Source organism: Tetrao urogallus (assembly GCF_951394365.1).
Source record: "Tetrao urogallus genome assembly, chromosome: 2".
Lineage (NCBI taxonomy): Eukaryota > Metazoa > Chordata > Aves > Galliformes > Phasianidae > Tetrao > Tetrao urogallus.
This window is the reverse complement of record NC_136814.1, coordinates 28465516-28477631: the sequence shown is the minus strand read 5'-3', so window position 1 is coordinate 28477631 and position 12116 is coordinate 28465516. Positions and strand designations below refer to the sequence as shown.

Genomic DNA, 12116 nt, shown 5'->3' with positions numbered 1-12116 from the left:
CCTCAATCCTTGCACCAAAACCCTCCGCTCTCTTATTTGTGCCTAAAATGGATCACTAAAATTACCTGGGCTAGAAAAACTTCCCCATTATTCTTCCTATCTATCTTTCTTTCTTTCTATTTATCTAACTATTTATTTGAATGAATAAACTTTTTTTTGAAATAATGAATAAAACTTTTTTTTTTTTTAAAAATTCATTAAAATGAATAAAACTTTCATCCTACAAGAAAATTCTCCTACTTATTTCTAAGTCATGATGAAAAGTAATCATGATGAAAAATCTGAGAGACACATATTGTTCTTCATAAAAATAATTTTAAAATATCCACATTCACCGCAGTGCTGTTAAGCATAAAAGGAAGCAGAATCCAGGAACATATGGTATAGTAGCAAAGGGGCACGCTAGCCACAATGTCTCATTTCTTATGTTACGGTCACTCTACACTTCACATCCAGCTTGCATCTAGACTATGTTTTCCTTAATCTTTTTATGCAAGCAATAACATCAGCAAAAGCCTACCACGAAAATCTTATTCCAGATTCCTTTTTCCAGCTTTAACTTCCTGACGTGTTTTTGAAATGCTAATGCAATTGAGAAGTGGTTAGATTATTCTGTGTACTGAAAAACACGTTTCCAGTCAGAATGAAAAGATATTTATGACACACAAGTTACAGCCAACTGCTGTCACTATCTCAGAATGTAATCAGACTGCATGAAATGTGCTTTATGACCTCTGTGGTGCATAGTTTTATACTATTAAATATTGCTTAGAAATAGAAGAAACTGATATTGATGGGATCTGTTCTTGATTGTGCACAAGGCAGACAGGAATTCTGAAGGAAACCAAAATAACAATACAACTAAATGAAAGATCTAGTTGCGGGCTGCAGAGGACTCTTATTCTTCCTGCCATATTTTCAGTAAAAATGTGGCAGATAAATAGCCTTACTTAGTATCTTTAATGTTATGCATACTATGAACATGACAAATGAATGTTTTTTCAGGCTGCTGAACTATGTTAACCAAAGCAATTGCATTTGGTAAGCTGAATAAGCCATAAAGTTTTGTTCTTGATGCAAAGGTTTAATAACTTTTAGATTGGTGCTAATAGGCAGATTTATTTACAACTGTGATTAAATACAAGCTGGACAGGGGAAGAGAAGAGCTGAATAAAATACACTATGTATATTAACCAGAGTGCTAATTTTCCATGCCGCATAACCTTACACAGAAAGAATTTAAGGAAAGATTGTATGATATGATCACTCTCAAACCTCAAACATTGGTGCTTTACAACAATCCACAAAGCACTACATAGTCTGCAGAGATCAGCATATCCATATGGAATCTGAATATAATGGATGGAATCTGTTGCTCATACAGAAATGTTACAGTATGAACTAAATGAAAGGACCTCTTCCATTTTACAACCAAAATTTTTTTTTTTAAAAAAAGACAACTTAAATACAAGGTGCAAGTAAGGTGGCCGCTAGGCTCCTATCCTCAAGCATCGCTATTACAGCCTCTGGCACTGAGAATTATATGCTAGAGTGTGACTGTTCATTGCTGGTATTCTCTATGCTTGCTCTAAAATGGATTACATCTTTAGCAAGAGAAAGAATTTTGACACCCAGTGCTGACTTTGTCTCTACCTCAATCTATGCCAAGAATTCATTTGGGCTAAATATCACGTATAAGTAAACCCAGGAGAAAGGATTAAATCAGGTCATTGTGAACTTCAGGACAGAAGGAGAGGAAAAGAAGTTGTATCCTGACCTGATGGCTCAACAGATGTGCCTTGTCTTGTAGAAACAACCCAGTATTCAGAACACTGGCTCTGCAATGGATGTCTCCAGTTCTGCATCACTTCAAAACATCCTTGTGCAGAGGTTTGAACAAACTGTGCCATCATGGCTGAAATTTTCCACGTAGTAATTTTAAATACACTGTGTAGCATTCCCAAGTAGGCATTGTGATATACCTAATAATGACTTGGACCAGAATCTGGCTGTAGTTACCATTCATTGCCATGCAGAATATAATCACAACTATGGTGAAAGTATAGAGCAATCATCAAGAAGGCTTTGAGATCTTTGTCCTTTTCCAGCAATCAAACGCTATTATGAGACAAGAAGTGATGATGATGAGTTATTGCCCATATCTGCTGATATTACCTACAAAGAAAGGAGATAGAAACTGGGAGCCACACCTCAATGCCGAATTGCCTGTAAAGTTACTTCCTCACAGTCTGTATTTGAATCTCAAAGAGATTTGGTACACCTGAATGTCTACATACAAAAGAACACAGACCTGATCTCCAAAGACAAAAGCTACGTTTCACATTTGATATAGAGTCTGGATAGCCAGTTGTTAGGAAGGATGTCAGACCTCAACAGAACTCAGAAATAACCTAGGAAGATATCAAGGCTGGAAGGAGGATTGGATAAAACCTCGCTTGCATTCAGTATATGTCTAGGTGATTTTTGGCTTCGAATGATTTGAAATTGGAAGCCAAATATATGCTGCTGGCACCTTAAAATAAAAAATGAAGAATTCCCTCACTAAGCTGCAGGACTTCAGTTAATCATTCCAAGTAATCTCTATGAAGGAAGTGCAGAGGAGTGATTAAACAAAGAAAGCTTCTTCTAACAAAAGCTATATGAAATTAAAAATAAAATACAGCTCTTCATTCACAGATATCACAATTTGAAACAATAATTTTTGGATCCTCTCATCCCACAAGGAAATTCAGGAAATCCAATATCAATATCTTAGCTTCTCCCTTTGCTATATTTAAGACTTCCTATCAAATAAAGAACAGATCCGTTTTTCACATTATTTTCAATAATCATGTTATTTGCAATAATCACATTTTCATGTTACTCAGATTAAAATTGATACATAAAATTAATACTAATAACATGAGGTAGTTTATCTCTCTGGAAATCTTAGTAACAGATTGATTCACCTATTTTAGAAATTAAATCTCTTTATATATCCTCTGAATGCTGTGATTTCATCAGCTATAGAAGTAAAATGAAGCTGACATGTACTCACTTATTTTATTTCTCACTTCATTTATTTTTTCTCCAAGACATTTAGCTTCAGCATACCTGTTAATGCAATGATACAGAAAACACAACTAATTAAAAACTTTGTTTACCATAGAATACCAAATTCTCCAGGACTACTTTTTGTTTTGTAAGTAGAACAGGCTGGAAAATATTTTCCATCCAAAAAGAGTTTGGTCTAAAAGAAACCATTACAAATACAACTAATAGGTATGCTAGAAAGAAAAGTAAATTTATACGACTATAAGTGCTACTTCAATCTAAAGACTGTCTTTCTTTAAATATATGAATAGCAATTTATTACAATGAATTATGATAATATACATACAATAATCTATTAATTTTAATATGATAAGTTAATTGCAGGTTTTTTTTAATAACATACAGATATATAGAAAGAGAGCACAGAAAGAAAAAAAAAATAAGAGAAAACAAAATATGTGAACTTCTGCTCATGAGGAAATAAAAAATTTAAACCTATAATAAGCATATTGACAATCACCATCTGTGCTATGTGAACATGCATGTCTCCATCATTAAGAAACCTCTCAAACAGAAAAAAGAAGGTGTGAATAAGCTACATTATTCTGTTCTGCAGCCAGTCCTTATGTGAATGCAAATATACCTACAGGTATGGTCCAATATTGATACAAGCTAAATCTAGCTAAATTAAGATACACAAATATTAAGCAAACAACAGCCCAAGTAAGAAGAATGGAAACAAATCAATAAATCTGGCTTTGGAAAATACCTTTTTATAATATTCAGATAACTAGATCTCAAATTAAAGCTGAAAGTGAGGTTGTTTTTTTTTTTTTTTTAATGTGAAATTTCCTCTGGTACATTTCATCATAGAGGAATGCAATTTTTGTAGATAAATAATAGGAACAGACCAAATTTTGTGTTTTCCTTCAAGAAAATTTATAATTGCCTTTTGTAATACACAATATTTGTTTTACTTACTATACCACATTTCTATCATCCCAGCATAAAATAAGGCCTTTCCATCTTGGAGTAGTGTTTTGACAGGAAAAACGAACTTAGTCATCTCTTGGAGGAGAGACCAAAGGAAGCTCAGTATGCAGCAAGACGTGTGTTGCTGGTGATTCAGTAGGTGGTTCTTCTCTCAGTGTTTACTGAACTAATCTACTCACATATTTCTTTAATGTGTGTGTGTGAAAGAAAACCACTTGTGGCAAACAAACATCACTTGATCCTTTCTACAAAAGTAGTGATTTTAAATCTGGCAGCCTGGACAAGTCTAATACTGGTAACTGCATTTCTCCTGCAAAGATCCATTTTCATTCTTCATTCTCCTTCTTTTGACGCTGCAAATAACTTTCATATGCTTTTTACTGTAATTTTTTTTTCTTCCACAACTGATTGAATTTAAGTAGAAAATTATTCATAGAGAGAAAAAAGTTCATCTGAGATCATCCTTGATAAGAGGTAATGTGATAATCACATTTTACAAACTCTCTTTTCCAAAGCACTGAATAATGTCAGCGAAACAGTCCTCAAACATCCATGGGTATTGTTATAGAAATCTTAGTAAAAAGGTCAAGCAAGCAGTGAATGTAAAAAATTGCAATTATTATGAATAACAGCACAGACATATATCCCAAATTGTTGAGTGAAGTAATTTAAACTGTATATGGAGGTTGCTCTGAAAGTAATATCTCCTATTTATTTCCATGGAAACAACAGATCAGAGTGCAATAACACTGTTTGATAGAGCAAATTCTCAGCTACAAAACACCTTTTTTCAACATAGTCACCATTAGCTATGCATTTTTGCCAGTGATGAACGAAAGCCTGCATGCTGCGCTGATAAATATCTGCACCAGTGGTGACACACCGTTGCTGTCTTCACTTCTGAAAAGCAACACCCACTGTACTCACATTCACTGCTGCATCTCCATAAAAGTTCACAAGGCATTTCTTCCAGAGCAGCCCTCATACAAATTGACAGTGTCTTGCCCGTCCGCAAGTTTGGTGATACTGAAAGTCCTTGGGGAGCCAAGACCGTGTTTCTCTCTTGTAATTCAACAGTACTGTGTAAAATTTCTGGCAGTTATATGTCTAAAATAACTCACTGACAACATCCTGATAGTATTCAGATCATCAAGAATTCACATGGCACGTTAATTATTCCAACGATCAGGATTTTCTTTTTAGCTAGCAGAATGATGTTGCAGTGATGCTCACTTCAGTGTTATAACGCATTCCTCTCACTGTATGTATGTCTTGCTCTTTCATAAGTTTATGTCATCTACATATTTCATTAAAAAGCAGAGCCTTACAAATGCACTTACATTCTCTACAGCCTGTAAGAACTTGATGCCTTATCCTCTTTTTTCCCTAGCAGTTTTCTGATATTTTACAACAGTTCTTGGTATAATTACTCCACTATACTTAACTCAGTACTACGTAAAGCTGTTAAGGAAAAATGGCATCTATATCAGGCATTCATAGGCTAAATGTATTCTGCTGTGAGGATTACAACTGTTAATTCATTGTAACAGTTTAAATAGTAAAAAGTTTAAAATGTAGAAGGACAATTTGCTACATTGTGACCTTTGTCATGTGATATTAGGCTTGATGTGAAAGTCTGAACTGTTATTTTCATCTCTGCAAATCAAACCCTGTTGGATGTGGAGACAGAACTGCAACGCACCATTTTTCAGTAAGCCTGTGACTGACCCGGATGAGTCTTGGTCAAACAGGATAACTGAGGAGATCCACAAATTGTATTTCTGTCTAACTCAAATAATGGCAAAACATAGTAGATAGATATGAATATCCCATTGGGAAGAGGGTCTTGGAAAACTGCCTTTTCTCAATTAGTTCATTTCCCAAGAGAAATTCAAAAGAGCTGGAATTTCAGGCAACCACATTCACATCTGTACACTTATTTTTCAAGGCAGAATTTAACAGAGCTAAATAGCTCCAGCTGGGGTATTCTTCAGCACTTCCTATATCCTGCATAATGAAAGCAGAAGCCTTTGAAGTATCTGTGAGACTTTTATATAACCATTAGAACTATTTCAGACTTAGAATACCCAAGCAAGTACAGAAGACTGTGTAGAGATCTAAAGGGAACAAACAAAAGTATCTCTCTCTTTCTTTCCTCCAGCTTCCATAGGTCAAATATTAACCTCATTAACTTACTATTGAGTCAAAAGTGGGCTCCGATTCATGTTCATAGATAAGATTCAGTTGGACAAGTTGAAGCCAGCTGCCTATCCAGCCTGTGTCCATAGCTAGTTGCCTTGAAAACAGGACTAGCTGAATGGGCTATGCATCTGTTTCTCAAATCCCATAGTTTATAAACTGGCACTATAACTAACACTTGGCATTAGTCTATGAAAGACCAAGAAATTCCATCTGGGAATACGAATCACAGTAAAATTAAATAAGCATGATAAAGACAAAATTTGATTTTATTGAAAGAAAAGGACTACTCTAAGAAAAAATATCTCTCATAAAGTTCATATTGGTAAAAATAAAAATGAGCGAACAATTACATTCTAAGCTCAAAAGAGTCCATGAGTATCCTACATGAATAGAGAATTGTCATGGAGCAAGAATTTTGCAAAGGTTTAACTCATCAATCAAAGGTCAGCAATTAAAAATTTAATATTTTGAAAAACAAATCTTTAACTTATAACGTAAAACAAGACAAATTCAAATGAGATAGCAGAGATATTTAGTGGAATATACAAACATTCATTCATTTCTAATTAGAAACTGAGTGACTTAAGTGAAACACATCTTTTCCATGAAACTCATACATAGCTACCAAGCTACTGAGAAAACAACTTAGCTGCTAAGCAGCTGAGACACACAAAGCAAGAAAAGAGGCAAGTGGAAAAAATTAATAAGGAACATCAAAGGGGAAACTAGATTTACATTACATCTGGGAACTTAGTACAATTTTACTACTGGAAATACTGACTAGAATGGAATTTAAAAGGCTTTGTGCAGTATACAATATTGCACTGGAGTGGCTTAGCTGGGAATATTTCTAGCTTTATTGCACAAGAAAATGAGACAGATTTCTCCTCCTTCGAGAAGCAACTCTTAAGAGAACATGACTATACTGAGTAACAGGACACTATTAAGTCCTCAAAAAGTCAGGTATAGGATGTTCTAATTCCAGCAGTCTCATTTTGTCTGGGCACAAGCATAGATATTTAAGCAGCACTGCAGTTGTTCTACAGAAGAAAAATAGAAAGAGTTGTACTGTAAAATTAACTGTAAACTAACCTATAGATCACTTTTTCAGTCTTACAAGGCCACTTTTCTAGTAGTTCCCATAGGCAATTGTACTAACGGGATAGTCTCAATCTATTGTCTTTCACACAGACAGGAAGTCACTAAATGAGCTTCAAAGAGAAATGATTTTTAACTAAGTAAGCTTTCTTCCCCCCCCCCCCCCCCATTATCCAGGGATGGGATGGTAGTAAGTTACAGTACTGAGTTATATTCCCTGTAAAGGTCTCTGAAGTAGTAGGTGAAAAGTTTTATGTTTGAAACAGTATTGCTTTTATTCATGTGATTTTCTAGGTTTTTTTTGTTTGTTTTTATGGCAAGATAGATATTTCTCAGTATTTGATTTAATCAAATGATTACATTTGATTGTTTATAAATAAGCAGTTACAGAACATATGCACATACACAGTACACGCATACACACGGAATCAAAGCATGACTGATGTTGGAAGGGACCTCTGATGGTTATTTTGGTCCAATCCCTGTTCAAGTAAGGACATCTAGAGCAGGTTGCCCAGGACCATGTCCAGGCAGCTTTTTTTACAAGGAGGGAGAATCCACGATTCATATACATCAATAATTTCACAGCCAGGGAAATAGTTGTGACTTTTGCTGTCAAAATTTGAACTACGCTCACTGACAAATCACCATTCAATTAATACAAGAACAGTATAAATAACAGCCAAAGAAAATCTACCCAAAATATCCAAAGGAAGAAGTATGACAGCTAAAAATAAGTACTTTCTGAACCAAATACTGTTGTTGGTATGACAAAAGCGGGTATGTAACTATAAACAAAAATATTAACATGAGAAATCTCTATGTAAAGGGAAGTTATGGTAACCTTTAAACATCTGGTGTCCACACATGTCTTCCTGTGCAATTTGAACACTGGCTGGGTAACCCAGTTTTTGTGCAACTGGTGATTCAGAGGTTGCATTCCAAATTACAGACTGGACTTTATATAAACCCATTTTAATGAACTCAGTATACTTGGAGCTACAAATATCTCACTAAAATCTACTGTAAAATGACATGGGAGACCTTGCTTCTCATTTCTAAGTATCAGCCTTCACATTAGCACCAATTTCATCAACCAGCTGCAGCAAATTAGAGAGGGGCTGTGAGTCTGAATCTCTTTGTCTTTTAGGGAAAGAAAATCTGGTGTCAAAGTCTGTGGGTTCCACACATCTCTATTACATGTTCTGAAATCAGAAGTATACACTGGTTTAATTCAATAGTAACAATGATCAGAGAAAATGTGGTTAAATTCTGGTTAACTAGAAGAAATTCAGGAGACAGTTCAGAGCTGCTGTGCTCCCATGATCATGCTGTAACCATGAAGTGTTCTCTTAATGGACAGCAACATCAGAAATTATTGCAGTGCAAGATATATGTGGCATCATCTATTGATCAAATGGAAGATGTTATTAAAGGTCTGATTTACATGCATAACATTTCATGTGTATCTAATACTTTGTCAGTTATGCACCTGTGGCTGCAAGTGATAGACCTGGATAGAAAATTAACCAGTTCACAAAAATGGTAAGTAGCAAGATCATGAGTAAGCCAGAAAGACATGGAGATCATTTATTGCCTGAGTTTTGAGGAAATAAATGAATATTTGATTCAGTGATGCTGAAAATAGTGTCCTGCATGCCTGTTTAGTAGGAAAATTGTTCTATTAGTGAAATATAAGAAAGCAGATAAGATATTGAGAAGGAGACTCAAGGGGGAAAAAGAAGAGGAAAAAAATCAAGCAAAAACATAAAAGAAATGAGGTAAATCCTCATCAGGTTGGAAGGGCACACTGAGAGATCTGCTTTTGGCATGCCTAAGCTAAAAATGTCATATTTCTCTTACAGAGCATGGAGGATTAATGCTTGCAAAACTGACAGTGAAACAGTACTGTTATACAGACAACAAGCCTTGATGGTTTATTTTTTGAGATGTGTAAAGTATGCAACATGAAAAATCATGTTAATATTTCACCATTCTCACCATCTTCACCAGAAGATTTTGAAGTGTTTTTCTAGTGTTAACAACAAATATGAAAGGATAAAACATTATTTCTGTTTTAGAGAGCAAAACAGGAAGAGAGAACCTAAAATCACTTGGCAAACAAGTTAGGAGCAACAGACCAAAGCATCTGTTAAACATCTCCTGCTTTACTGTCCAATTTAGTGCTGAAGCCAGTAAAGCATTTTTGACAATGGAAATTACAGTAATCAATTTAGTCACATGAATCTAGCTTCCTCTCAATAATTCATGATCATGAATGCCATTTACCACATTGCTTCCATAGGGCTACAAAGATAAGATGAATAAAACCAGAGGAAACATGCTCTGAGACCACTAATACCGTTATCATATTCTCTTCAGACTTTCATTCTGTCATCATTCAGTGCCCTCCAAATAAGAAATCTCCCTGTCCGAAAAGGCTAAGTCCTGCACCAAATTCTAAGTAGAAACATAGAACCCCCGATCTAAAGTTATGCATTCTTACCCAGGCTCATAATGAACTCTCAGATGTCTCTCTCCAGCTGTACCTTACTGGGACACTCACCTCTGTTTGAGAAGCTGTTTGTTGTCTTCAATGGTTATACTGTCAGCATGGTCCTGCATGAAAACTTCAAAAGCTTCATGACATCCAAGTGACATCTTTCCTTCTGTCTCAAGAAAAAGACAGGAACTGTGTCAGAGTGAATAAGAGGCAGACATTTCACATTTCCTTTATCCCACTTTAGACAGATCAGCCAAAGCTTCTTAAAGAACCTGTCAGATTATGCTCTGTTGCCCACCAACAGGAAAGAATTTTTCACAAAATAACTGAAAAGTTTTTATCTGGCAAGTTAATTCAGTTTCAATTGGAGAAACAAAATCTGAAAGCTTGTGTTGAATAAGTTCTATCTAGACTTGACTTTATGCAAAGTCAACTTTGTATAAAGTCAACTTCAATTTTTGATAAATAAAACCAATGAATGAAATCTTAAAGTATTGAAAATATTCTGAAGTATAAGAATATTAGAAGGATTTTCACAACACCAAGCTGCACTTCGCTTCAGTATTTCTTTCACCCCTTTATCGTATTTACCCCAAGACATGACTTGAACATTTTCAGTACTCCGGGAAGAGAAAAACTGGAGATTATTTTAATTACATGTGTTTCATATTCCTCAGTGAATGTTATCCCCTTTTAGTAAATCAGATATAGTGGCTACAAAAATAGCTGATTTCTGCCACTTAGACTTTCAATATTGGATTTATTTCCTTCTGGCACCAGAAAGTCATGACATATTTGGCCTTCAAATCTTTTTTCAAAATACTACAGGAAAGTATTACAATCTGTATTATTTACCAGTTCTCGTTGCTAAATGATCCACAGATCTAAATAAGAAGTTATGCATGACATTTAAAATAAATAAATAAATCAAAGCCTGTTTTTCTTTTTCAGAGTTATCATCGAATGTTTTGGGTTAGAAGGGGCCTGTAAGATCATACAGTTCCAAGCCCCCTGCTGCAGGCAGGGGCACCACCCTCTCGACCAGGTAGCTCACAGTCCCATCCAGCCTGGTCTTGAATGCTTCTGGGTAGGACCATCCACAGCCTTATCAGACAACAAGATGAAGTGTCTCATCACCCTTACAGTAAAGAATTTTTCCATAATATCTAGTCTAAATCTGCCCTCCTCCAGTTTAAAGCCATTTCCCCTCATCCTGTTTCTACCTGCCTGTATAAAAAGTTGCTCCCCATCTTTCCTAAAGGCCAGGTACTGGAAGGATACTATAAGATCTCCTCAGAGCCTTCTCTTCTCCAGGCTGAAGAGCTCCAGCTCCCTCAGCCTGTTGTCATAGAGGTGGTGTTCTAGCCCTCTGATCCTCTTTGTGGCTCTCCTCTGGACCAGCTCCAACAACTCCATGTCCTTGTCCTGGGGGCTCCAAAACTGGATACAATAATCCATGTGAGGTCCCACAAGAGCAGAATAGAGGGGCAGAATCATCTCCGTTGACCTGCTGGTCACACCTCTCTTGATGTAACCCAGGATACAGTTGACCTTCCAGGCTGCAAGCACACACTGCTGGCTCATATTGAATCTTTCATCAACTGACATTCACAAAACTTCTCCTCAGGGTTGCTATCACTCTAGATATCCCTCTGTCAAAGGGGAAATCAAATCTGTTGCGACAAGAGTACCAAAGTTTATTGGGAGTTTTGCTGTGCAAGAATTTTCTATATGATTTGTGTCAATGAATCACCACTACCAACAACCTACAAAGCTTGCAAACTATTTTCCTGTCTATGTACTTTGCAATTTTGGTGTAAGTGGGGATGAGACATATTAACAAAACATACCTAAAAGTTATGCCATGCAATTCATGAATGCTACACCTATTTGGGTCCTGATCAGTTTGCATGAAAAAAACCTGCATTTTAAACTCATTCGGGACTATATTTTGCTGCGCCTCATGATGCTTATCATTTCAGAATTTCTCCCCCCTGACTTCAGTGAGATTTTTGTGGTATAAGATATTGTTTACACTGAAGGCTGGTAATGCAAGTTAGCATTCAGGGTTCAATAATCAGTAAAAGTTTTAAAACTATTCAAAGTATAGTAGAAAAACTTCCACTCTATTTCAGTTGAAAGAATCAGCACATCTGTTACTAATCTAAAAATTCTGAGTTGAAAATAGAACCACCAGGAATGTTTGAATGGCAAAGCATGTAGTAATGCTCCACCCTTTCTGGAGAAGAAAATCAAAGAAAGATAC

The 12116-nt window shown here is 35.7% G+C and overlaps 1 protein-coding gene across 1 annotated transcript in view; it reads right to left on the bottom strand.

Annotated features, from left to right (window-relative positions):
• The window catches only part of KIF6 (kinesin family member 6), a gene marked incomplete at both ends in the record, with an annotated part of 136392 nt that overhangs the window by 41274 nt on the left and 83002 nt on the right, over positions 1 to 12116 (bottom strand). Inside the window, 2 exons of the mRNA XM_079532826.1 lie at positions 3059 to 3114; positions 9914 to 10016. Coding sequence (XP_079388952.1) covers positions 3059 to 3114; positions 9914 to 10016 — 159 coding nt within the window. The remainder of the gene's footprint in view (positions 1 to 3058; positions 3115 to 9913; positions 10017 to 12116) is intronic.